The 27,946-nt window shown below is 50.6% G+C and overlaps 1 protein-coding gene across 1 annotated transcript; it reads right to left on the bottom strand.

Annotated features, from left to right (window-relative positions):
- Positions 1–27,946, bottom strand: WNT5B (Wnt family member 5B). Its single transcript, XM_038767958.1, has 5 exons — positions 27,841–27,946; positions 13,175–13,314; positions 12,063–12,310; positions 5,782–6,074; positions 1–514 (listed from the first exon to the last, which is right to left on the bottom strand). Exons 2-5 carry the CDS (start codon positions 13,258–13,260, stop codon positions 56–58), a joined length of 1,086 nt encoding a protein of 361 aa, XP_038623886.1. The 5' UTR covers positions 13,261–13,314; positions 27,841–27,946; the 3' UTR covers positions 1–55.

Genomic DNA, 27,946 nt, shown 5'->3' with positions numbered 1-27,946 from the left:
AGGAGGCGGGAAAGGGGGCACCCAGGGTGGCGGGGGGGGGGGGGAAGAGGGAGGGTTATTTACAGACGTACTGATCGATGATCTCTGTGCACTTTTTGCACTTGACGAAGCAGCACCAGTGGAATTTGCAGTGGCAGCGTTCCACCTGGACGCTCTTGAACTGGTCGTATCCCCGGCCGCAGCACATGAGCTCGCAGCCGTCCATGCCGTCGGACGTCTTGTTGCACAGCCGGCCCTGGGTGCCCAGCGAGCCGGTGGTTTCGTTGCGGCGGCAGTAATCGGGGCTGGGCTCCACGTAGACCAGGTCTTCGGGGGTGGGCGGGTTGAAGCGGCTGTTGACCAGCTCCAGCCGGCCCCGGCGGGAGATGCGCATGGCGGCCGCGCTGTCGTATTTCTCCTTCAGCTGGTCCCCGACCTTGCGGAACTCGGCCAGCTGCAACCAGCAGGTCTTCAGGCTGCAGGAGCCCGAGACGCCGTGGCACTTGCAGGCCACGTCTGCCATCTTGTACACGGCCTGCGCGAGAGGGCAAAATCGCATTTAGTCAGCGCTCACCGGGTGCGGGGCGCCGGGCGAATCCAAGGGAACAATATCAATCAATCAATCAATCGTATTTATTGAGCGCTTACTGTGTGCAGAGCACTGTACTAGTACTGGGAAGTACAAGTTGGCAACATATAGAGACAGTCCCTACCCCGCAGTGGGCTCACAGTCTAAAAGGGGGAAATAAAAAGTCTAAAATATAACAGATGCGTTCCCTGCCCTGCCCGGCTAGAGGGGGAGATGAACTTGAATAGAAATAAATAAATCACAGAGAGGGACACGAGCGCTGTGGAGCTGGGTGGGGGAGATGAATGATGGGAGCGAGTCAGGGCGACGCAGAAGGGAGTGGGAGAAGAGGAAAGGGGGGCTTCGTCGGGGAAGGCCTCTTGGAGGAGATGGGACTTCAATAAGGCTTTGAAGGCGGGGAGAGTCCCTATCTGCTCCAGAGGGCAAAGAGAAGCAGTTGGATGAAGGAGAGGGGGGGACTGGTCAACAAAGAGTTTCCTGTCTGAATTCCTCTTCTTCCAGGGACCACTCCCTCCAGTTGGGAAGGCTATCAGGAGCGTCCAACTCTCCCTTAGGAGGATGGGTGTCCGGCTCTTTTGGGGACCCCAAAGGTAGTCACCCCAAAAGCTAAGCCCCTCAGAGTTCACCCCTCCTCCAGGAGAAGCAGCGTGGCCTAGTGGAATAATAATGATGGTATCTGTTAAGCGCTTACTATGTGCCAAGCACCGTTGAGCACAGGCCAGGAGTCAAGAGACCTGGGTTCTAATCCCGGCTTCGTCACTTGCCTGCTGTGTGACGTTGGGCAAGATGCTTTGTTTTTCTGGACCTCGGTTTCCTCATCTGTAAAATGGGGGTGAAATACCGGTTTTCCTTTCCCCTGTAGACTGTGAGCCCCATATGGGACAGGGACTGTGGCCAATCTGACTGCATTATATATACCCCAGCGCCTGGCATAGAGTAAGGGCTTAATAAACACCACAATTAATGTTATTAAGAGAAGGCCTTTTTGGATCCGCTTCTAATCCCCTACCTGAGCACTGAAGTCCTCAGGCCCACAGAGATATACATTCATTCCTTTATGCTATGTGACCTTGGACAAGTGACTTTACTCCTCAACACGTCAGTTTCCTTGACTGCAAAATGGGAATTCAATACCTGTTCTCCCTCGTACTTAGACTGTGCGTCCCACGTGGGATGGGGAGTGTATTCGGCCTGATTAACTTGTATATAGTCGGTGCCTGACACATTGTAAGTGCTTAACAAATGCCGTTTAAAAGAAAAATTCCTTCATGCTCTACCTGTAATTTGTTTTTGTGGCTTTCTCACCCTCTGGCCCACCCACCCTAGCTAGACTGTGAACTCCTTGAGGAGACTGTGAACTGCTTGAGGACAAGGATCAGGTCTGCTTATTCTACCGCACTCCCTCAGACACTAGAGTACACTGCCCTGCAGCCAGGGAGGGTTCAATAAATGTCGTCACGACTACAGCTGCTGTTTTTCAGGGAGGATATAAAGTCTTTCAGAAGCCAAAATGTCTCGACTCCCCCCACCCCCAACCCCAGATCTCCCCATGAGCTCCAGGCACAAGACATAAAGGAATTGACACTTTCCACCCTGGCCCGCTAATTGCGGTTCTGGACAAATCCATTTTGTCTAGGCCTCTAGCCCTGCATTCCTCTCTGAGTTGAAATGGTCTTCCCTTAGTGGCCCCTAAGAAGGCATTAAAGGGCTCAAAAGGCTGCGGACCTGGACTCTAAAGTGATCCAGGGAGGGAAGCGGATAAGCATCTCCTTAGGAGAGTAAACACCAGGAAAGGAGGCTTGGTTTGGAGATGTCCTCGAGGAGACAGGGGGGTTGCAAGATGGGAGACAAAATTCAGTTAAGGGAGATTCCAGAGTGACCAGAGAGGATGGGCTTCTCCTGGAGGAGAGAGGGGCAAAGGTCAATTGCTTGGGCATTTGGGAGCCCCCACAGCTCTCCCTGGTTTCCGCCAAAACAATTAAGCGCCAGTGGGTTATGGGAACCCAACTCCTCTCATTGGAAAAATCTTCCGGCCTTCAGGTCCCCCGGACACTTCTGGGAGGGAGACACCCGGATCCGATTTCCATCTTCTAACCGTGGTTCCAAGGCAAAGCGCCTTTCCCAAATGTTCCCAACGAAGGCAGGGGGGCAGGAAGGGGGTCCTTGAGACTTTCTCTCCAAGCTCTGGGGTGAGGGTTGATGGGGTTTACAAGAAAAGTCAAGGACCTGAGAGGCCTGAAGATTAAATCCTACTCCCTAGACTGTGAGCCCCTTAATGGGACAGGGACTGTGTCCAACCTGATTATCTTGTAATAATAATAATAATGGTATTTATTAAGCGCTTACTGGGGGCCAAGCACTGTTCTAAGCACTACCTCAGTGCTTAGAAAGCACTTAAATACCATTATTATTATGATTATTATTATCTTGCTGACCCTTGGGGACTTCGGAAGTCTCATGCTATATAACCTGATCCTGAAGTCAGAATCAGGCTGGAAAATCCCCCATCCTCTCTTATGGGGGCAGAGGGGGAAGTAGTTGGGGGGGGGGGGGGGGGTAAGGAGGGAGAGATAAGGGGAGAGGGGGTGGGAGGGGAGCCAGGGGACTGAGGGGAAGGGCCTGCTGAGATAACAACGCCCTGCAAACAAATAAACAATTAGGGCAATAAAGGGAAGGGGGGCCGGAGGACAAGCCTAGGTGGAAAGATTTCCCCTTCCCCCGCCAATTCCTCCCCACACCCCTCCCCAGCCTTAGCCATGTCCAGACAAGAGGAAGGAGAGAGTTGGGGGCCTTGGGAAAGAGCCTTCTAGGTCTGGCTGCAACAGGGAGTGGAGGCAGAAAGAAAACCCACCTATGGCTTTCCAGGGCAAAGACCCTACAATAATAATGATGATGATATTATTAATAATAATAGTATTTTTTGAGCGTTACCATGTGCCAAGCACTGGGGCAGTCACAATCCGATCTGAGCAGACACAGTCCCTGTCCCACTCGGGGCCTCACACCAATTCCCCGTGGACACCACAGTCCAAGGAAGCGGAAGACCATTTTACAGATGATAAAACTGGGGCCCAGAGAAGGGAAGGGAATTGACCAAGGTCACCCAGCAGGCAAGGGATAAAGCTGGGATCAGAATCCAGGTCCTTGGATGCCCAGGCCCAGACTCTTCTCATTAGGCCACGCTGCTTTCCCAAAATGAATTTGGGAGGGTGAATCTCCATTTGAGACTTGATTTGGTGATTTGGTTTGCCTCAGGTACTTCCCCAACCATCTTCAATGGTATTTATTGAGCACCTACTGTGTGCAGAGCACTGTACTAAGTGCTTGATCACTGTAGTGGGATCACTCCCAGCTGAGAAATTGCCTTTTTTTAAAAAAAAAAATGGTATTGGTTAAGCACTTACTATGTGCCAGGCACTGTATTAAGCAATGGGGTAGATACCAGCTAATCAAGATACCACATGGGGCTCCCAGTCTTAATTTCCATTTTCCAGATGAGGGAATTGAGGCCCAGAGAAGTGAGAGACTTGCCCAAGCTCCCGCGGCAGACAAGTGACAGAGCTGGGGAACAGTGCTTCAGTGCTTAGAACAGTGCTTCAGCGCTTAGAACAGTGCTTCAGCGCTTAGAACAGTGCTTTGCACATAGTAAGTGCTTAATAAATGCCATTATTATTACTATTATTAGAACCCAGGTTCTTCTAACTCCCAGGCCTGGGCTCTATCCACTAGGCCACGCTACTTCGAGCGGTACGGACTGCCATGATTAAACTCCACCCGAGGAAAGTCCCAGATTAAGTTCCAATTCTAATCCCGGCTCTGCCACTTGTCCGCCGTGTGACCTTGGGAAAGTCACTTCACTTCTCTGTGCCTCAATGACCTCATCTGTAAAATGGGGATGAAGACTGTGAGCCCCATGCGGGACAACGTGATCATCTTATATCTACCCCGGCGCTTAGAACAGTGCTTGGCACATAGTAAGCGCTTAATACCATCAACATCATCATTCTTCTGCCTCATCTACATCATCATCATTCTTCTGCCCCATCCAGACGCAGAGAGGGTAGGCATTCACCACCCTCCCTCCTGGCTGTCTCCGATGAGTCGCTCTTTCTCTGACTCTCTGTCTTTCTGAGCATCCCAGAGGAGAGGGGGAGAGCAGGGTGAGGGAGGTGAGTCCGATGGGTGGGAAAGTTGGGGAGAGGGGCAAGCAATGAGAAGTAGCGTCGCTTAATGGCTAAAGCACAGACCTGGCAGTTAGAAGGACCTGGGTTCTAATCCCGGCTGTGCCACTTGCCAGCTGGGATACCTTGGGTAAGTTACTTCACTTTTCCGGCCCTCATCTGCAAAATGGGGATGAAGACTGTGAGCCCCATGTGGGACAGTGACTGTGTGCAACTTGATTACCTTGTATCTCTTAGTACGGTGCCCGGCATATAGTCAGCGCTTAACTAATACTTCTCCCACTCTGTTCTGCGTCACCTTGACTTGTTCCCTTTATTCATCCCCCATCCCAGCCCCACAGCACTTATGTCCAGATCTGTAATTTATTTATTTCTATTAATGTCTGTCTCCCCCTCTAGACTGCAAGCTCACTGTGGGCACGGAATGTGTGTTTACTGTTCTACCGTGCTCTCCCAAGCGCTTAGTACAGTGCTCTGCACACCATAAGCCCTCAATAAATATGATTGACTCTAGACTGGGAGCTCATTGTGGGCAGGGAATGTGTCTATTTATTGTTTTATCGTACTCTCCCAAGAGGTTAGTACAGTGTTCAGCACACAGTAAGCCTTCAATAAATACAACCGACTGAATAATAATAATAATAATGATAATAATGGCATTTGTTAAGCGCTTACTATGTGCGAGCAATGTTCTAAGCACTGGGGTGGATACAAGGTGATCAGGTCGTCCCACGTGGGGCTCACGGTCTTAATCCCCATTTTTACAGATGAGGTGACTGAGGCCCAGAGAAGTTAAGTGACTTGCTCAAAGTCACACAGCTGACAAGCGGCAGAGCCGGGATTAGAACCCATGACCTCTGACTCCAAAGCCGGTGCTCTTTCCACTGAGCGACGCTGCTTCTCGTGACTGAATGAATGACTAATACCATTAAAAACAGACACAAAAAACGTGTCCGATCTGCAGGACTTGGTGGTCCCAGGGGTCTGGTAGGAGCAGAGGAGTGGGGGGAAGGACGGGGGTGGCCATCTTACCCTGCGTCCGGCCTCATTGTTCTGCAGGTTCATGAGAACCCGGCCCTGCTCCTCCGACCCCTTGGCGAAATTCTTCTCCCGCTCCCGGGCGTCCACGAACTCCTTGGCGAAGCGGTAGCCGTAGTCCACGTTGTCCCCGCAGCCGCCCCACAGCCAGTCACGGGGCAGGTCCTTGGGGCGGGCCGTCCGGCTGCACCCACAGGTGGACAGCTCACCCTCTCGGCAGGCCCGGCTGATGGCGTTCACCACCCCGGCCGCGCTCACGGCGTAGGTGAATGCCGTCTCGCGGCTGCCTGGCGGGAAGAACCAGAGCTGTCAGTTTGTTGTGGACAGGAAATACGCCTGTACTATTGTCCTGTTGGACTCTCCCAAGCGCTTAGCACAGGGCTCCGCACACGGTAAAAGCTCGATCAAGACGACCGACTGAGTGGTGGAGAGCGTTAGTAAGAACGGCAGCGGTCTGATCTCTCTGCCTCCTGTCTCTCTCCGCTCCAGTCCATACTTATAATAATAATAATGGCATTTGTTAAGCGCTTACTATGTACAAAGCACTGTTCTAAGTGCTGAGGAGGTTACAAGGTGATCCGGTTGTCCCACATGGGGCTCACAGTCAATCCCCAGTTTACAGATGAGGTAACAGAGGCCCAGAGAAGTCAAGTGACTTGCCCAGAGTCACACAGCTGACAATTGGCGGAGCGGAGATTTGGACCCATGACCTCTGACTCCAAAGCCCGGGCTCTTTCCACTGAGCCACGCTGCTTCTCTAACTTCACTCTGCTGCCCGGATCTTTTTTCTACTAAAACATTCTGGCCACGTTTCCCCACTCTTCTACTCATTCATTCATTCATTCATTCAATCATATTTATTGAGCGCTGTGTGCACAGCACTGGACTAAGCGCTTGAGCAACCCAGCCCATACACTCGACTCCTCTAATGCCAATCTTCTCACTATACCTCGATCTCATCTAGCTCGCTGCCGACCTCTCGCCCGAGCACTGCCTCTGGCCTGGAATGCTCTCCCTCCTCACAGCCAACAGACAATGACTCTCGCCTTCAAAGTCTTATTAAAGTCACATCTCCTCCAAGAGGCCTTCCCTGACTAAGCCCCCCTTTCCTCCTCTCCCACGCCCTTCTGCATCACCCTGACGTGCTCCCTTTATTCAACCCCCACGCCCAGCCCCACAACAGTTAATGATGGCATTTATTAAGCACTTACTATGTGCAAAGCACTGTTCTAAGCACTGGGGAGGTTACAAGGTGATCAGGTTGTCCCACGGGGGGCTCACACTCTTAATCCCCATTTTACAGATGAGGTAACCGAGGCACAGAGAAGTTAAGTGACTTGCCCAAAGTCACACAGCTGACAATTGGCGGAGCAGGGATGTGGACAGTTCTGTCCATATCTGTCATTTATTTATTTCTATTAATGTCTGTCTCTCCCTCTAGACTGTAAGCTCGTTGTGTGGGCAGGGAATGTGTCTGTTATATTGTTCTGTTGCCCTCTCCCAAGCGCCTAGTACAGTGCTGTGCACACAGTTCGTCCTCAATAAATACCTTTGACTGACTGAGAGCATGAGTGAGAGCGACAGCAGCCTGGTCTCTCCCCACCAGATGCTCAAAGCAATTCCTTACTGCATCTACCAGTGGTTCCCTCGCCAGCACTAAGATCAAATCAAGAAAGTCAGGTAGGACACAATCACCCTCCCTCATAGTGCTCCTAGTCTAAGTAGGAGGGACAAAAAGTTTTGAATACTCATTTTACAGATGAGGAAACTGAGGCACAGAGGGGTTAAGTGATTCACATGAGGTCAAACAGCAGGCCAGTGGCGGAGCCGGGATTAGAACCCAGGTCCTCTGACTGGCCTGGGCTCTTTCCACTAGGCCCCGCTGTTTTCTCTCACACATTCAAGGTTCTAAAATCTGTCCCTGGAAGAGACTTTGAGGGCAGCAAAGATTCAGTGGAGAGGGAAAGAGAGAGAATGACCTCCCACTTGATTAAGGAGGGGATGAAAAATCAGGGCCTCTAGTTATTTTCCACAAACTCGGCCAAGCCACGCTGAGGCCACACTCTGGTCAGGATGAGGATGGGAGAGTCCAAGGAAAAGACAGAGTCTCCTAGCCAGCTGGGAGGGGAGGGGATGGAGAGGGATGTGGGGAGGGATGATGGGGAGGGGTCCCACAGCTCCCTGGTGGCTTCCTGCCACAGCATCCTAGGGCGAAGCTAGCCTACTGGAAAGAAGCAGCATAGCCTAGTGGTTAGAGCACGTCAGAAGAACCTGGGTTCTAATCCCGGCTCTGTCCCTTATCTGCTGTATGATCTTGGGCAAGTAACTCCACTCCTCTGGGCCTCAGTTTCCTCATCTTTAAAATGGGGACTGAGTGTCAGCCCCACGGGAGACAGGAACTCTGACCAACCTGATTATCTTCTATCTATCCCAGCACTTAGTACAATATCTGGTACATAGTAAGCACTTAACAAACATTATTATTATTATTATTATTATTATTATTTCTACTACTTAATCATCAGGCCAGATGCAGTCCCCGCCCCACCTAGGACTCCCAGTCTACACAAGAGGGAGAACGAGTTTTTGAATCTCCGTTTTACAGATGAGGAAACTGAGGTACAGAGACGTGAAGTGACTTGCCCATGGTCAACCAGCGGGGAGGTGGCTGAGCTGGGAGAAGAACCCAGATCCTCTGACTCCCAGTCCCACTATGCCACGCTGCTGCTTGTCATTTAATAACAGTATTTGTTAAACCTTACTATGTGGAAAGCACTGTTCTAAGCACTGGGATGGATACAGGTTAATTAAGTTGGACGCGGTCCCTGCCTCACAGGGGGCTCGCTAACTAGGAGGGAGAACAGAAATTTAATCTCCATTTTACAGATGAGGAAACCGAGGTCCAGGGAAGTGAAATGACTTGTCCAAGATCACACCGCTTAGAGGGGGAGACCGTTCCCAGTGTTGGTCAAGGGGATCACTCTAATCTTCCTGGCCTTGGATTTTGGGGGTGATATCTCTTCCTCTCTGAAGAACGGGGATAGAGGAGTTTGCTCTGTTCTTCCCAGGGTCCAATTCTTCTCTTCAAGGAATGGACTCCCCCTGACCTTCCCCTCTCCCCACGGACAGACACCTCAAGGCCCCTCAAGGCCGGGGGGGACAGAGGGGAAAGCCTCAAAGGATAAATGTAGAAGGGTGGGAGGGATTAGAGGGAGTAAGGAATGACAAAGGATCCCCCAAAATCTCTACAAATAGGAAAGTCACCGGCTCCCAAATCCACTCTTTTGGGATAATAATAATCATCGTGGTATTTGCTAAGCGCTTACTTTGTGCTAACTCGTGGACACCGTCCATGTCCCACATGGGGTTCAGAGACTTAGTCCCCGTTTTACAGATGAGCCGTCAACAACCCCCACTAGCCCCTCCTCCCCGACTAACAGTCCCCAAATTCCCCTGTAGTCTGGGTGGCCCCTGGTTATGTTGATGCTAACAGTCCTGGGGGGATGGGTGGAGGGGAGTGGGGGGAAGATGGGGGCAGTCCCTTTAACACTTCCCCCTCCCCTTTATGGTCCTGAGGGCTGCACACATCAGAATGAGGCCGGATTTCTCGGTTTCTTGCCAGGGAGAGACCGCTGCATTTCAAAAGGACCCGGGACAATCAGTTTCTGAGTCACACCTCCAGCCAAGGGCCTCGTCAAAGCATCCCTAACCAGGGGCGGGAGGGGTCAGCGCTGGCGTCTGGAGAGGATGGGGGAGGAGGTTGGTCTCCCCCTTTTAGACTGTGAGCCCACTGTTGGGTAGGGACTGTCTCTATATGTTGCCAGTTTGTACTTCCCAAGCGCTTAGTACAGTGCTCTGCACATAGTAAGCGCTCAATAAATACGATTGATTGATTGATTGGATAAGAGGGTCTTCCCAGCCTGACTCTCCCCTCAAGCCTTTCGGCCTACCTGCCAGCAGAAAATGTGTGTGTATATGTGGGTGCTTTGTTGGGGGCTGAAGGGGAGGGGAATGGGGCAGGTGAGCTCCAGCCAAACTGCATCCCGCAATCACTCCGTCAATCTCTTTTACACTGTACTCTCCGAAGCGTGTGACCTTGGGCAAGTCACTTAACTACTCTGTGCCTCAGTTACCTCTCCTGGAAAATGGGGGATTCCACGCCAGTTCATCCCCCTACTTAGATTGTGAGCCCCATGTGGGACAGGGACTGTCTGACCCCACAGCACCTGTATATATGTATATATGTTTGTACGTATTTATTACTCTATTTATTTATTTATTTATTTTACTTGTACATATCTATTCTATTTATTTTATTTTGTTAGTATGTTTGGTTTTGTTCTCTGTCTCCCCCATTTAGACTGTGAGCCCACTGTTGGGTAGGGACTGTCTCTATATGTTGCCAATTTGTACTTCCCAAGCGCTTAGTACAGTGCTCTGCACATAGTAAGCGCTCAATAAATACGATTGATGATGATGATGATGATGACCTGATTATCTTGTTCCTTCCCCTGCATTTAGAAGAGTGCTTGACACATAGTAAGTGCTTAACAAATACCATTATTATTATTATAGTACTCTGTATACAGTAAGCACTCAATAAATATGATTAATGGCCTAGTGAATAGAGCCCGGTCTGAGTCTCTGAGAAGCTGCATGGCTCAGTGGAAAAGAGCCCGGGCTTTGGAGTCAGAGGTCATGGGTTCAAATCCCGGCTCTACCAATTGTCAGCTGTGTGACTTTAGGCTGTTACCTCAGTTACCTCACCTGTAAAATGGGGATTAAGACTGTGAGCCCCCATGGGACAACCTGATCACCTTGTAACCTCCCCAGTGCTTAGAATAGTGCTTTGCACATAGTAAGCACTTAATAAATGCCATTATTATTATTATTACAGACCTGGGTTCTAATCCCAGCTGTGTCACTTGTCTGCTCCGTGGCCTGGGCAGGTTACTTCTCTGGGCCTCAGTTCCTTCCTCTGTAAAAAGGGGATTAAGACTGTGATCCCCACGTGGGACAGGGATTGTGTCCAACCCGATTTGCTCGTATCCACCCCAGCGCCTTAGTACAATGCCTGGCACATAGTAAGCGCTTAACAGAAAGCATGATTATTATTATTACTATTGAGCACTTACTATTGAAACTAAGCAGACACAATCCCTCTCCTCAATAAGTTTTCATTTTACTGTGCGCAGAGCAGGAGACTGAGCTCTTGGAGGAGGACAACTGAGTAAGTAGACATGATCCCTTGTCCTCAAGAAGCTGACAGGGAATGTGTCTGTTTATTAGTGTATTGTCCTCTCCCCAGTGCTTAGTACAGTGCTCTATACATAGTAAGCGCTCAATAAATATGATTGACTGTCTTCCAGTCTAGTATGTGCAGAGCTCTGGACAGAGCACTTAGGTAAGCCACGGAAGCAGCGCTTGTATATATTTGTACATATTTATTTACATATCTATTCTATTTATTTTATTTTGCTAGTATGTTTGGTTTTGTTCTCTGTCTCCCCCTTTTAGACTGTGAGCCCAATGTTGGGTAGGGCCTGTCTCTATATGTTGCCAATTTGTACTTCCCAAGCACTTAGTACAGTGCTCTGCACATAGTAAGCGCTCAATAAATACGATTGATGATTTATTACTTTATTTTACTTGTACATATTTACTACTCTATTTTATTAATGATGTGCACATAGCTATAATTCTATTTATTCTGATGGTTTTGACACCTGTCTACTTGTTTTGTTTTGTTGTCTTTCTCTCCCTTCTAGACTGTGAGCCCGTTGTTGGGTAGGGACTGTCTCTATTTGTTGCCGACTTGTACTTTCCAAGCGCTTAGTACAGTTCTCTGCACACAGTAAGTGCTCATAAATACGTTTGAATGAATGAAAGAATGGAAAGAGCCCAGGCTTGGGAATCGGAGGTCGTGGGTTCTAATGCCATCTCTGCCACTTGTCGGCTGTGTGACTTTGTGCAAGTCACTTCACTTCTCTGTGCCTCAGTTACCTCATCTGGAAAATGGGGATTAAGACTGTGAGCCCCAAGTGGGACAACCTGACAAACTTGTATCTACCCCAGCGCTTAGAACAGTCCTTGGCACATAGAAAGTGCTTAACAAATACAATGATCATTATTAGTAGTAGTAGTCGTAATAACAATAAAGCTGGCAGACACAATCCTTGTCCCAGAGATGAGGATACAAAGTAGAACCCCAGCTGTCAGTTTCTCCCCACTGGCTCGTCCGGTGGCCCCCAGGGTCAGGCCCCCTCACCACTTACCGATCTGCATGACCCTCCCAAAGACGGAGGCGTTGTCTACAGTGCTGCAGTTCCACCGCCGCTGCCGGAACTGATACTGGCATTCCTTGATGCCCATCTTGGCCCCCTCGCCGATGTAGGCCATGTGCTCCTGGTACAGTTGGCACAGTTTCCTCTGGCCGGGGGAGAGCCCCGGGAGCTGGCTGCACACGGGCTGGGCACCGATGATGAACAGCTCGGGGCGTTGTACGGGGTTCATCGCCAGAGACCTGGAGGGAGCCCAGCATGGGGGAGAGGGAAACTGGAGGATGTGCCCTGCCTCCTTCCCTGATTTCCCATGGCCTCAGCTCACCCAGCCTCCCCACCGCCCCGCTTGCTCCATGTGAGGTGGGAATTGGGGCTGGCGTAGGGTCGGAGAGCATCTGGCCTTGGGAGGCAGGGGGGTCATCATCATCATCATCAATCGTATTTATTGAGCGCTTACTATGTGCAGAGCACTGTACTAAGCGCTTGGGAAGTACAAATTGGCAACATATAGAGACAGTCCCTACCCAACAGTGGGCTCACAGTCTAAAAGGGGGAGACAGAACAAAAGCAAACATACTAACAAAATAAAATAAATAGGATAGATATGTACAAGTAAAATAAATAAATAAATAAATAAATAGAGTAATAAATATGTACAAACATATATACATATATACAGGTGCTGTGGGGAAGGGAAGGAGGTAAGATGGGGGGATGGAGAGGGGGACGAGGGGGAAAGGAAAGGGGAAAGGTCTGCAGAAACCAGGGTCCCCCCAGTAGGGCTGGACCCCATCACTCCCTACTCCAGTTGGGAGGCGGGAAGGGGAACTTGTGGGGGTTGGAGGGAGGGAGAGGGTCGCATCCTCTCATTCCCTGGAATCCTTTAGCTCCAGGATCCCCCTTACACACAGACACACAAACCCACACCCAGAAACCTACAGACAGCCCACACTAAAGGCACACACACAGTCCCACAAACCCACACCCAGAGAGAGACACACAGGCTCACACAGACACATGCACATGCACACACGCACAGAGACCCCCAGAGCCAGACCCATCCGAGGGGGTCCCGTGGGAAGCAGCTACAGGGGGGTGTCTCTCACCACCAGGAGTGGGCTCCGGCCAGGAGCTGGACACAGCTGGAGAGCAGGGCGGTGGTCAGCAGCAGCAGCAGCAGCATCCCGGGCATGGTGGGCTTGGCAGAGCAGAGTCCCGGGGCCGGCGACCCCCACGGAGGGGCTCCCTGGGCGGCGGGACAGGGGGAGGAGGGAGGTGAGGGTCAGTCCAATGGGCGACCGGCAATTTGGCTAGTCCGGAGGGCCCCGGGGCAAGGAGGAGGGGCGGGGGGGGGGGGGGGTCGGGGAGAAGCAGCCCCCCGGCTCTGTCCCCCCTCCCCAGCCCCAAGCCCAGGACCAGCCCCAGGCCCAGCCCACCCGGCTCCAGGCCAACCCCGGCCATCAGGCCCACCTTTACCGTCCCCTCCCCTCCCTTGGGCCGCTCCCACCCCGCTGTCGCTCTCCACTCAGGTACCCACGTCCATTCTTCACTCCCAACCACTGTCGCTCTCTGTTCACCTCCCACGTCCATCCTCCCCTTCCCTCCCACGTTCATTCTACTGTCTTTCTCCGTTTACCACTCTCGTCCACTCTCCACTCCCGGCCCACTGTCCCTCTCTATTCACCTTCCACATCCATTCTCCCCTTCCATCCCACTGTCCTTCTCCATTCAGCTCCCACGTCCAGTCTCTGCTCCCATCCCACTGTCCCCACTCATCTCCCACCCCATGTCCATTCTCTGCTCCCGGCCCACTGTCCCTCTCTATTCACCTTCAACATCCATTCTGCCCTTCCATCCCACTGTCCTTCTCTGTTCACCTCCCACGTCCACTCTCCGCTCCCATCCCACTGTCCCTCTCCATTCACCTCCCACCCCATGTCCATTCTCCACTCCCAACCCACTGTCTCTCTCCATTCACCTCCCACGTCCATTCTCCACTCCCAACCCGGTGTCCCTCTCTGTACACCTCCCACGTCCATTCTCCCCTCTCATCCCACGTCCATTCTCCACTCTCGGCCCACTACCGCTCTGCCCTGGGGTCCCCCGGCTGCTGTCCACTCCCCTCCTACATGCCCTTTGGCCTAACCTCCCGGGTGGGCAGGCAGGTTTAGTGGGGGTCTTCGAGGTAGGCCCGGCCAGCTTTGGGGGGTAAGGGGGCCCTGGGGATGGAGGAGTGGCCGGAGTGGAGGCCCAGGCAGCCCCTTCCCCTTTTTCCCCCCTTGTCCCCTTCCCCCCGGGGCTGGGGGGTTCCTCCCGAGGGTCTGGGCTTGGGGGGTGGGGGGCGCCTCCAGGCAGGTGTCGGGGGTCCTGCGAGCCCCGGGCCGGCAAGAGGGACGGAGGGACAGATCAAAGGGCCCAGCCCCCTTCATCTTTGTCATGCAGAGGGGCCCCCTCGGAAGTGGCCAGACCAACAACTCCCCCGCCCCAATAAATCCCCCCCCCCCCCCCCCGCCCGAGAAGGCCCGCCCTGCAACCGCTGGAGATGGGGAAGAGATAGCGCTGGCACCAGACTCTGATGGCTTTATGGATGGGAGGGGAACCAGGTCCAGTGGGGGGAGAGGGACGGCACAAAAAGCTTCAAAGGGTCTCCTTGTCCAAACATCCTCGACCCCACCCACCGAGCCCCTTGGGGGGGAGGGGAGGGAAAAGTGTTGGGGGGCGTCCAGGAGCTGAGCCGCCTCTCCAAACCCACCCCTTGGCCCTCTCTCCTGTTCCATAATAATAATAATAATAATAATGGCATTCATTAAACGCTTACTATGCACTGTTCTAAGCACTGGCGTAGATACAAGTTCATCAGGTTGTCCTACTTGGGGCTCACGGTCTTAATCCCCATTTTACAGATGAGGTCGCTGAGGCCCAGAGAAGTGAAGTGACTTGCCCAAAGTCACACGATAATGAGGTATTTGTTAAGCCCTATGTGCCAAGCACTGTTCTAAGCGCTGGGGGTAGACACAAAGTCAGCAGGTTGCCCCAAGCGGGGCTCACGGTCGTAATCCCCATTTTCCAGATAGTAATAATAATGATGATGAGATTTATTAAGCGCTTACTATGTGCCAAGCACTGTTCTAAGCACTGGGGAGGTTACAAGGTGATCGGGTTGTCCCACGGGGGGCTCACTGTCTTCTTCCCCATTTTCCAGATGAGGGAACTGAGGCACAGAGAAGTTAAGTGGCTTGCCCAAGGTCACACAGCAGACAAGTGACAGAGCAGGGATCCATCTGCTTCCTCCCCGTCTCCCATTCCTCTCCAACCCTGGGGGCCACCCAATCCCCCCACCCCTCCCCGATCCCCCAGGGCTACCGTTATATTCTCCCTCCACGGATAGCTCTAACCTCATTCATTCAATCATATTTATTGAGCACTTACTGTGTGCAGAGCGCTGTTCTAAGCGCTTAACCTGCTCTCTCTCCACCCCGGATCCCATGTCATCCCTGATCCAGGACCCTCAGACCCAACCCCAGGGGGTCTCACAGGTGGCCTGGGGGAGGAGGGTCTGAGTTTTAGAGGTCTTTGCTCAGCCTAGGACCCTCAGGCTCAAAACCTGAGGCAGGAACCTAGGTTGGGACATGCCTTTATTTATTCCCCCTCCCAGCCCCACACACTTATGTCCATACCTGTAATTTATGTATTTATATTAATGTCTGCCTTCCCCTCTAGACTGTAAGCTCATTGTGGGCAGGGAATGTGTTTATTGTTACAGTGTCCTCTCTCAAGCACTTAAGGTTTAGTGCTCTGCACACAGTAAGCGCTCAATAAATGTGACTGATTGAACCTGATTCTCTTGTAATCCACCCAAGCGCTAGTAATAATAATAATAATGATAACAATGGCATTTGTTAAGCGCTTCCTATGTGTGAAGCACTGTTCTAAGCGCTGGGGAAGGTCCCAGGTTATCACGTTGTCCCACGTGGGGCTCACAGTCTTAATCCCCATTTTACAGATGAAGTAACTGAGGCTCAGAGAAGTTAAGTGACTTGCCCAAGGTCACACAGCAGACATGTGGGGGAGCTGGGATTAGAACCCATGACCTCTGACTCCCAAGCCCGTGCTCTTTCCACTGAGCCACGCTGCTTCTCTGTAAATACAGAGTAAATGCATAACAAATACCATGATTATTAACTGTCTTGTCCAGCAGAACTCCTGGCTTCACTCTCTGCTCTGAACGCCCCCCTCCCCACCCCAGGCCTCTCCTGTGTGGACAATAATAATTGCCATATTTGTCATGTGCTTACTATAATAATGACTGTGGTATTTGTTAAGGGTTTACTATGTGTCAAGCACTGCACTAAGCACTGGGGGTAGATACAGACAGTAATCAGGCCCTGCATGGGACTTACAGTCTAAGTATAAGGGAGGCCGGGTACTGAGTCCCCATTTTGCAGACGCAGGAACTGAAGCACGGAGAATGTAAGTGACAGGCCCAAGGACACGCAGCATATGAGTGGCAGAGCTGGGATTAGAATCCAGGTCCTGTGACTGACAATCTTTCCACTAAACCATGCTGCCTCTCAATGCACCAAGCACTGTGGTAAGCACCGGGGTAGGAACAATCAGCTCAGACACAGTCTCTCTTCCACACAGTCTAAGTGGGAAGGCAGAACAGGTATTTCACCCCCATTTGACAGATAAGGGAACTGAGGCACAAATCTCCCTCCCCCTTCATAAATGACAGGGCACTATTCTCCCCACCATCAAAATACTCCTACACTCACATCTCTTCCAAGAGGCCGTCCCCAGTTGAGACCTCATTTCCCCTACTCCCTCTCCCTTCTTCATGACACACTTGGATCTGTCCCGTTTAAGCACACGGTTAAATTTAAAAAAATGATATTCACCCCACCCTCATCCCCATAGCCCTTATGCGTCCATATCCATAATTTATTTTAATGCCTGACTTCCCTTCTAGACTGTAGGCCCCTTGTGGGCAGGGAACGTGTCTACCAGCTCTGTTGTACTCTCCCAAGCGCTCAGTACAGTGCTCAGTAAATACCACTGATTGATTGAGGGCAGTTGCCCTACCTAGGAAGAATCCAGGAACCTGTGGGGGATAGGAAGTCATCAGTTGGAGATAAGACATCTGACATTCTCCTTCCACCTGACCGTCTCTATATGTTGCCAACTTGTACTTCCCAAGTGCTTAGTCCAGTGCTCTGCACACAGTAAGCGCTCAATAAATACGATTGAATAAAATGCAAGCTCCTTATGGACAGGGACAGTTTCTACCAACTGTGTTGTACCGTACTCTCCCAAGCGCTTCAGTCAGTGCTGTACACACAGTAAGTGCTCAATAAATACCATGGATGGATGGATGGAAGTTCTTTTCATTCCTGGAAATCATCCGGCCAGATGGCATTACCCAACATGCCCGACAGCAGGGAAGCACAGCCTGGCACTCTAGCGAGTTTTGCACCTTGATGCTTGGTGTCTTCTCTGGGCACTGAGAGAAGCCAGGGGCTTTGGAAACATCTAACGGGAATGAGGAGAGTTCTGGATTCCCACAACCACCTTCCCCAGCTGGCATGCTGGGATACTCCCTCTGAGGTTGGCACTCCCCCCATAAAAACACTGACTAATAATTGAAGCCGTGTGGCCTAGTGAATACAGCATGGCCTGGGTATTCAGAAGGGCCCGGGTTCTAATCCCACCTCTGCCATATGACTGCTTGCGAGACCTTGGGCAAGTCACGTCACTTCTCTGTGCCTCAGTTACAATTAAGACTGTGAGCCCCATGTGGGACAGGGATTGTGTCCAACCGATTATCTTGTATCTACCCCAGCGCTTAATACAGTGCCTGGCACATAGTAAGCTCTTAATAAACACCACAATTTTTTATTATTATTCTTGCTATTAATAAGGAAAACACTTTGCCCACATACACGATTGGAATCCTCTCCCTTCTCTGAGGAGTCTGTGTCTCCCCTCCTATTTATTTATATTAATGTCTGTCTCCCCCCTCTAGACTGTAAGCTCGTTGTGGGCAGGGAATGTATCTGTTCTATGGTTATATTCTCCCGAGCGTTTAGTACAGTGTTCTGCACACAGCAAGCGCTCAATAAATATGAGTGACTGCCTGTCTGACTGTCCCCAGGCGCTCTCTCCCTCCCTGGCACTTCCTTGATGATGGCTGAGATACCCTTAGAAAGCAGAAGGAACAGAGAAGGAACCAGGAAGCTGATTTTCTCCCATTGGCACTTCCCCCTTCAGGCCTCAGTGCTGCCTTCACTAAACCTGGAGTCCCGGGACCAAGTAGGGGGTGGAAGGGGTGGGGGGTTGGGGGAAAACGGTTCAAGTCTCTAACACAAGTCTTTGGAAAACTTTGAGTTCCCTAGCAGCCTGGGGCTTGAGACCCCATACCTGCTGAAAATCAGGGAATGGTGTCAGATCCCACACCTCCCCCTCCTCAATAGGCACGGTCACACCTAGAAACCAACCCAGAAATAATAATGATCTTAGACTACTGCCCTTCCAGACACCCCCCTCCCCATCCCTGCACCCCCAACCAAACTCCCTCAGTGACCCTGTCAGGCAGTCACAGAATCTGCAATTTAAAACTGGATTTCAGTGTCAGGAACATCCTGGCAAGGCAAGGGTCTCCTAACAACTTTCAACACGCACCCAGGGGCTGGGAGGGAGCTTAGTTATGCTGGGAACTGAACTGTAATTCTCTTAAATTCTTTGCAAATTGCTCAGAGATTTCCACCGATAAACATTCTGCCCTCGAAATCTCAGCTCTCTGGACGCTGTGTCCTGCAAACATGTATTCTGGACAAGAATTCTCCTACGGTGGACTTCCCGAGAGCACTGGACTGAGCACCTGGGAGAGTCCAATAGAGATAGTAGATGTGATACCTGCCTTCAGAGAGCTTCCAGTCTTGACTGGGAGTCAGGGAGAATACGAAAGAGTTAGTAGAGTGATCCCTGCCCTCAAGGAGCTTAAAATTTAGCAGGGGTCAGATATTAAAACAAATTACGGTTAGCAGGTATTTGCTTATTACATGCAAAGTGCTGAGGTAGGTATAATCAGATCAGACACCATCCCTGTCCCACACAGGACTCACAATTTAAGTAGCGGGAGAACAGATATTTAATTTCCACTTCATAGGTGAGGAAACTGAGGTCCGGAGAAGGGCTCCCAAGTGCTCAGCGTGGTGCTCCGCACAGAGTAAGCCCTCAATAGATATGACTGACTGATTGATTGATTGATTGAAAAAGCAAAGTGACTTGCCCAGTTACAGCAGGTAACGACAGAGCCAAGATTAAAATCCAGGTCCTCTGACTCTCGGGCCTGTCATCATTCCACTAAATCACGCTGCTTCCCATTTGTTTGCTGTGCGACTTTGGGCAAGTCGCTGAACTTCTCTGGGCCTCAGTTTCCTCATCTGTAAATGGGGATTCGATACCTGTTCTCCCTCCTACTTAAACTGTGTCCGATCCAATTAACCTGTATCTACCGCAGGACTTGGAACCGTGCTTGGCATATGGACAGCATTTAACAAACACATTTACTATTATTGAAATGTATCTTTTTTATGGACCTTATTAAGCACTTACAGTATGCCAGGCAATGTACTAAGCTCTGGGGTAAATATAAGCTAACCCGGTTGGACACAGTCCATGTCCCACTTGGGGCTCACCATCTTAATCCTCATTTTCCAGTTGAGGGAACTGAGGCCCAGAGAAGTAAAGTGAGTTGCCCAAAGTCACCCAGCAGACAAGTGACAGAGCAGGGATTAGAACCCAGGTCCTTCTATCTCCCAGGCCCATCCTCTAACCACTAGGCTATACTATTTCTCATTGCCACACTAATCCTCATCCCGTTCTTTACCTTAACAACCAGTCAAAAAGAGCCCCTGATGATGGAAGCTGGCAAAACTCCCAACACAGAATATCTCAAAGAGGAGGAAACTAAGTCAGATTTGACAGTGCCAAGAACTTGCTTTCAGTTAGCTTTTAAAAAAACATAAAACTGAAAAAGACTGCATGTGTGGGTTGAAGAATGGAATTATGCAACTGTGAAGGATAGCACTTATGTCCACATCTGCAATTTATTTATTTATATTTGTATGTTTCTCCCCCTCTAAACTGTACGCTCTTTGTGGGAAGGGAACGTGTCTACCAACTCGGTTATATTGTTATACCGTACTCTCCCAAGCGCTGTGTAGAGTGCTCTGCATGCAGTAAGTGCTCAAAAAATACTACTGATTGATTGATATGAAATAGATCTGGGAAAAGGCCTGGGAAATCCCTTGCCTTTTTATCTGGGGGCTACTTAAGATATGTGCCAGGAAAATAGTAAAGAATGCTTCTATTTTACATAGTTAACCCTCTAGGTACTGCCCTAACAATAATAATACTAGTACTGCAATAGTAATAACAGTAATAATAATTGTGGTATTTGTCCAGTGCTTAATAATAATAATAATAATGGCATTTGTTAAGTGCTTACTATGTGCCAAGCACTGTTCTAAGTGCTGGGGGGGAATACTTACTCGGTGCCAAGCGCTCAATTAAGCATTTGATAATCAGGTTGGTCACAGTATCTGCCCCAAAGGGGGCTCAGAGCCTAAAGGTTTTCCTCAGGGAAGAGTTGGGCTGGTAGCTGTCTGTATTTATCCGCAAGGCTATATTAATATCATGACAATCCTGTGCTTTATTTACACAGCATTGTCAATCCAAAGCTCTCAGGGTCCTTGAACCATCAGAAGCTGGAAAGGACACTGGAGAAGAAGTCTGGCCTACTGGATAGAGCACGGGCCCGGGAGTCAGAAGGACCTGGGTTCTAATCTCGGCTCGGCCCCTTGTCTGCTGTGTGACCCCGGGCAAGTCACTTCACTTCTTCGGGCCTCATTTCCCTCATCTGGAAAATGGGGATGAAGACTGGGAGCCCCAAGGGGGACATGGACTGTGTCCAACCTGATTAGCTTGTATCTACCCCAGTGCTTAGTATAGTGCCTGGCACATAGTAAGTGTTTAACAAATGCCATTAAAAAAAAGGGAGGGGGGATCGGATGGACCCAGAATGAAGGAATACAGGAGGGAGGGAAGTTTAGAACCTGCCTTTACCCAAGCCTCGGAAGCAGCCTTCTGAGGCTCGCTCCAGAAATGTGGGTCAGTAGAAGACAAGCAGTGGCAACTCTGACAGCCAAAACATGCCAGGAGAAGAATTTCCTTCCGCTCAGCTGGTTCCTTCTCCCCTCTCCTCCCCCTCCCCCAGCCACCCAGGCAGGGAGCTTCAGTGAAGATCTCGGGAGTGATTTGTCAGCTCCAAAAAGCTGGAAGCTCCCTGAGCTCCCCTCTTGTGCATCTCAAAGCTCTGGAGAGGCAACTGGGAATCGCTGCAGTCATAGTGTTTTTTGTTGGTTTTTTTTTTATGGTATTTGTTAAGCACTTACTATGTGCCAGGCACTGTACGAAGCGCTGGGGTAGAAACAGGTTAATCAAGTTGAACACAGTCCATGTCCCGCATGGGGTTCACAGTCTTCATCCCCATTTGACGGATGATAATCACGTTGGTCACAGTATCTGCCCCAAATGGGGCTCACAGACTAAAGGTTTTCCTCAAGGAAAAACAGCATGGCTCCATGGAAGGAACATGGGCTTGGGAGTCAGAGGTCATGGGTTCTAATCCCGGCTCCGCCACTTGTCAGCTGTGTGACTTTGGGCAAGTCACTTAACTTCTCTGAGCCTCAGTTCCCTCATCTGTAAAATGGGGATTAAGACTGTGAGCCCCACGTGGGACAACCTGATCACCTTGTATCCCCCCAGCACTTAGAACAGGGCTTCGCACATAGTATGTGCTTAACAAATGCCATCATTATTATTATTATCGTTATTATGAGGGAACTTCTGGGTGACCTGGGATAAGTCACCTAACTTCTCTGGGCCTCAGTTTCCTCATCTATAAAATGGGGATTCTTCCTCCTGCTTAGACTGTGAGCCTCACGTGGGACAGGGACTGTGTCCAATCTGCATATACTGTATCTACCCCAGCACTCAGTACAGTGCTTGGCACACAGTAGGTGCCTAACAAATATCACAATTAGATGGGAAAACTGAGGTGCCGAGGGCCAAGTGGACTCAGTTCAACCAGGGGAGAGGCCATCTGTGGAGTCCAGCCCCCAGGTCCAAGACCTCATTCCTTTCCAACATTGGCACTAAATTCACTAGAATAAAAAGTCCTCCAAAGCACAGCACTGTGGGTGTCCAAAGGAATTCTGTCTCTGTGACAACCACAACAAACATGCTTCTCTGAGAAGTCAGAAGAGTTATACTAGCCCTGGGCCCTGGAAATCCGGCTAAGTGCTCTGGTTCCTCCTCCTCCTTGTACTCTTCCTCCTCACCTTCCTCCCTTCCTCTTCTTTATCTTCCTCTCTGCCTCCCCCTTTTCCTTTTTCTCCTGTCCCACTTCCTCCTCTTTTTCTCCTCCTCCTTCTTCTCCTCTTCCTTTCTCTCCTTCTCCCCCTCCTCTTTTCCTCTTCTTTTTCTCCTCCCTCTCATCCTCCTCATTCTCCTCTTTTTCTCCTCCTCTCCCCCTCCTCCTCATCCTTTTTCTCCTCTTCCTCCTTCTCTCCCTACCTCCATCCCACCCCTCCCTCCCCCCACTTCCAAGATTGGGCCTGATGGCGCAGTGGGTCTGGATGGTTTCACAGCACAGAGCCCTCACACACACACACATCTGGCCAGCACGCCGGGCCCGTGCCCAGGCCAAATGGGAGTTCAAAGTCCTGTTTTTGCCAAAAAAACGTAACCGGAGAGGAACTGAAGTCACCCTGGGAGCGGATGGGTTGAATCAGAAGGCATCTCTCACTCCATCTCCTTTTCCAAACCAAGCCTGCTTTGAAGCCACAGCACTGTCCTGAAATCACCCTCCTGGACCTAGGTGACCCAGCACGGGGATGACCCGCTCTGGTCCGTGCCTGAAGTTTCTGGGAATGGGGGGGAAAGTACCCCTCAGCACCCCCTGCCCCCTCCGACCGCCCCCGCCCTGAGCTCCGGCCACACGACGAATCCGTGTTAGCGAGGGGCCAGCTACCTAACACGGGGGCCGGCCAGGAAATTCCAATCGCCAGAGCCTTCGGCGGAGCCCGCCCAGCTTCTAGCCTCCCGAGTTCAAATCTGGGAAACATTAGCGGGAGCCGAGCCCGGGACAGAGCCTGGGCGGTGTGGCGGAGGCCAACTGGGGGGTGGGGGGTGATCTCCAGGGTAACTGGGGCCCCGGAGAGCCTCCGGGGCCAGCAGGGTGTGACCTCAGTTTCCCTGGTAGCCGGGACGTTCCCCTCCTCCCCCGTGTAGGCCGGACAACCGGAAGGAGAAGCAGCAAAGAGTCTCTCGCAGAGAAACGACGGGCATCTCCAAGGTGTTTCCTTCGGGTTCTCCTCCCGACAGCCCTGCGAGAGAGGGGCCTAGTTACTTGTCCCCACTTTGCGGTTGAGGAAATTGAGGCACAGAGCGGTTAGATGACGTATTCTGGGTCACACGGCAGGCCGTCGGATCCCCCTTTTAGACTGTGAGCCCAATGTTGGGTAGGGACTGTCTCTATATGTTGCCAATTTGTACTTCCCAAGCGCTTAGTACAGTGCTCTGCACATAGTAAGTGCTCAATAAATATGATTGATTGATTGATTGATTGATTGATTGATTGATTTAAAGCTCTGTCGGTTCTCCCCGACCTATCTTACCTCTCTGATATCCTGCTACAACCCAGCCTGCAGACTTCACTCCTCTAAGGCCAAACTACTCACCGTCCCCTGATCTTCTCTGTCTCACTGCCGACCCCTCGCCCACGCCCTTCACGTACACCGGACCACGGCTCTCTCCACCCTCAAAGTCTTATTAAAATCACATCTCTTCCAGGAGGCCTTCCCCAAGTAAGCCCCCATTTCCCCTACTCCGTCTTCTTTCTGCAATGCCTAGGCATCCGGTTCAGTGCCCTTTAAGCACTTGAAATACACACACCCTCACTCTCACAGTTTTTACGTCCAGACGCTTTATATATTTTCATGTCTATCTCCCCCTCTAGACTGTAAGCTCCTTTTGGGCAGGGAACATCCTTACCGACTCTGTTGTATTGTACTCTCTCAAGCACATAGTACAGTGCTCTGTACACAGTAAGCGCTCAATAAGTACCGTTAATTGATTAACCGAATCTAGTCTTCCTCACTCCCAGCCCCTCCCTCTCTCCTATCTACCTCTCCAAATCATCTCACATTAGACCGTATGCTCCTTCTGGACAGGAAATGTATCTTCTGTCTCTGTTGTATTTATTATGATATTTATTAAATGCTTAAAAGGTGTTAAGCGCTGGGGTAGATACAGGCTGATTAAAACATTCACATAGTTCTGGTGCTACACGGGGGTCACAGTCAAAGGAGGAGGGACAACAGGGATAATAATAATAATGGTATTTGTGAAGCACTTACTATGTGCCAAGCACTGTTCTAAGCGCTGGGGTAGATTCAAGGTAATCAGTTTGCCCCACGTGGGGCTCACAGTCTTAATCCCTATTTTACAGATGAGGTAATTGAGGCACCGAGAGGTTAAGTGACTTGTTCCAGGTCGCACAGCAAGCAATTGACAGAGCCGTGATTAGAACCCAGGCCCGCCGACTCCCGGGCCCGGGCTCTTTCCACTAGGCCAACGCTGTTTCTCCTGTCTACATAACTTAGAGTTTGCATATGCATATTGCCATCAAGGGCAACTAGCCCTTGTTGAAGGGGGAATTTGAAAATAGAGAGGGCTGAGGTCTGGCGGATTTGCGACTGTAACCGTTCTGATGATCTTGTGTCTACTCCAGTGCTTAGCACAGTGCTTGGCTCCTAGTAACTGCTTATTAAATACCATCATCCTTATTATTTTGACGGGGGTGATTAGTCCGATGAGTGTGGGAGATTGGGGGGTGGTTTCCAGATCTCCGTCCGTCAGCCTCCGGTTCATGCAGCCCAGTGCCCGAACGCTTTGTGTAAAAACCAACCCTGCGTTGCTGACTAGCATTTGGCTTGTGGTCGACTCTGACCCTCAGGTCCTTTTCTGCTGTCCTGGTGCCCAGCCTGTCTTTCCCCATCCTGTAATTATGTTTTCATAGAATAAAATATTAGCTGCTCAGAATCATGGTATTTCAAAACCTTTGGACCACATGCAGTTTGGCTAACGTCAGGCATCTTAAATATCCCTGTGGTTCTGAGACCGAGCCAGGCGACTTTCCAGCGGGGATCGAGTTCCTGAGCCACAGATTCTTCAGGATTTGATCGAATCTGTTTTCTGACCTGGTCTCTTAAGCCCGGTTTCTGACCTGTCTCTCACCCTGGTTTCTGTCCTGGTCTCTCAACCTGGTTTCTGTCTTGATCTCTCAGCCTGGTTTCTGTTCTGGTCCCTCAGCCTGCTTTCTTTTCTGGACCCTCAGCCTGCTTTCTGTCCTGGCCCCTCAGCCTGGTTTCTGTCCTGATCTCTCAGCCTAGTTTCTGTCCTGGTCTCTCAATCTGGTTTTTGTTTCCGTCTCTCAGCCTGGTTTCTGCTCTCGTCTCTCAGCCTGGTTTCTGCTCTGATCTCTCAGCCTGGTTTCTGCCCTTTATCACTCAACCAGGTTTCTGTCCTGGTCTCTCAGCCTGGTTTCTGTACTAGTCTCTCAGCCTGCTTTCTGGCCTGGCTTCTGACTTGGTTTCTCAACCTGATTTCTATCCTGATCTCAGCCTGGTTTCTGTCTGGGTCTTTCAGCATGGTTTCTGCTCTGCTCTCTCAGCCTGATTTCTGCCCTACTCTTTCAGACTGGTTTTCTATCCTGGTCTCTCAGCGTGTCCAAGGGCAGCACCTCCAGTTTGGGGGCTCCTTGCTGGAGTGAGGCCGCTCCTTCCGGTCTAGAGTAATTCTGGATGCATCGGGGTTTTAGGGGACCATAGAGAACTGCCCCGTAGCCCTCCAAGATTTTCCATAGCTGATGGATACAGGAGAGAGAGAGAGAGAGAGAGAGAGAGAGAGAGAGAGAGAGAGAGAGAGAAAGAGAGAGAGAGAGAGAGAGAGAGAGAGAGAGAGAGAGAGAGAGAGAGAGAGAGAGAGATCCTTCCAGCTCCAGACCTGGGAGATAGGATTGGAGAAGCAGCGTGGCTCAGTGGAAAGAGCCCGGGCTTTGGAGTCGTAGGGCAGGGGTTCAAATCCTGGCTTCGCCACTTGTCAGCTGTGTGACTTTGGGCAAGTCACTTCACTTCTCTGGGCCTCAGTTACCTCATCTGTAAAATGGGGATTAAGACTGTCAGCCCCTTGGGACAACCTGATCACTTTGTAACCTCCCCAGTGCTTAGAACAGTGCTTTGCACATAGTAAGCGCTTAATAAATGCCATTATTATTATTATTATTATTATTATTATTATTAGAGACCTGGGTTCTAACACGAAAGCTCTGCCCCTGGCCTGCTATGAGTCCCTGGGCATGTCATGTCATTTCTCCATCCCTCGGTTCCCTCATCTGTAAAATGGGGATTAGGACTGTGAGCCCCACCGTGGGACAAACTGATCACCTTGTAACCTTCCCAGCACTTAGAACAGTGCTTTGCACATAGTAAGCGCTTAATAAATGCTATTATTATTATTATTATTATTATTATTATTATTATTATTATTATTATTATTATTATTATTAGAGACTTGGGTTCTAACACGCCAGCTCTGCCCCCGGCCTGCTATGAGTCCCTGGGCATGTCACGTCATTTCTCCATCCCTCGGTTCCCTCATCTGTAAAATGGGGATTAGGACTGTGAGCCCCACCGTGGGACAACCTGATCACCTTGTAAACTTCCCAGCGCTTAGAACAGTGCTTTGCACATAGTAAGTGCTTAATAAATGCCATCATCATTATTATCATTATTATTATAAACGGCCACCGAGGCCGGCTTCTCCAAAGGGCACTTCCCAACAGCTCTTACTGTTTCTCCCTCCTACTGCAAAGAGAAGCCAGAGCCCCGGATTTGACGTCCATCCCTCCCCGGGTCGTTGGCCCCCTGGCTCCCCTAGAAAGTTCTCCGGGATTCAGAGGAGCAGCGGGATTCAAAGAGACCGGGCCTGGGAGTCGGAGGACCTGGGTTCGAATCCCGGCTCTGCTGCTCACCTGCTGTGTGATTTTGATTTAGCAGCATGGCTCACTGCAAAGAGCCCGGGCTTGGGAGCCAGAGGTCATGGGTTCTAATCCCGACTCCGCCACTTGTCAGCTGTGTGACTTTGGGCAAGTCACTTCACTTCTCTGGGCCTCAGTTCCCTCATCTGTAAAATGGGGATTAAGACTGTGAGCCCCATGTGGGACAACCCTGATTACCTTGTATCCCCCCAGTGCTTAGAACAGTGCTTGGAACACAGTAAGCGCTAGACTGTGAGACCACTGTTGGGTAGGGACCGTCTCTATATGTTGCCAACTTGTACTTCCCAAGCGCTTAGTCCAGTGCTCTGCACACAGTAAGCACTCAATAAATACGACTGAATGAATGAATTAAATGAAATGACAGGGAGGGGATGGGTTTAAGTGCTACAGGGCTGGGGGTGGGGTGAGTCAGAGTTGAAAATTCCCTCTGGCTGCTTTTGTGCAGTCACCTCAGTTATTCAATCAATCAACCTTACTGAACCTCTCCACCAACTCTGTTCTGCACTCCCCCAAGCGCTTAGTTCAGTACTCTGCACGCCGTAAGCGCTCAATAAGTACCACTGATGGATTGATTGACGGATTACCTACCGTGTGCAGAGGGCACGTGGGAGAATGCGATAGAATGAGTAGACTCCGCCGCTTGTCTGCTGTGTGACCGTGGGTAGTCACTTCACTTCTCTGGGCCTCAGTTCCC

This window comes from Tachyglossus aculeatus, chromosome 27 (assembly GCF_015852505.1).
Source record: "Tachyglossus aculeatus isolate mTacAcu1 chromosome 27, mTacAcu1.pri, whole genome shotgun sequence".
Classification (NCBI taxonomy): domain Eukaryota; kingdom Metazoa; phylum Chordata; class Mammalia; order Monotremata; family Tachyglossidae; genus Tachyglossus; species Tachyglossus aculeatus.
The sequence above is the reverse complement of the archived record's forward strand: the minus strand, read 5'-3'. Positions and strand labels throughout refer to the sequence as shown.

Bases quoted from the DNA above. Each gene is read 5' to 3' on its own strand.
- WNT5B (XM_038767958.1), bottom strand. From the start codon at position 13,260: ATGCCCGGGATGCTGCTGCTGCTGCTGCTGACCACCGCCCTGCTCTCC. The intron at 6,075-12,062 runs GTAAGTGGTGAG...TCTTCCCGCCAG, and splicing joins TGGGAGGGTCATGCAGATCG to GCAGCCGCGAGACGGCATTC. The intron at 515-5,781 runs GTAAGATGGCCA...CCTCTCGCGCAG, and splicing joins ACAATGAGGCCGGACGCAGG to GCCGTGTACAAGATGGCAGA.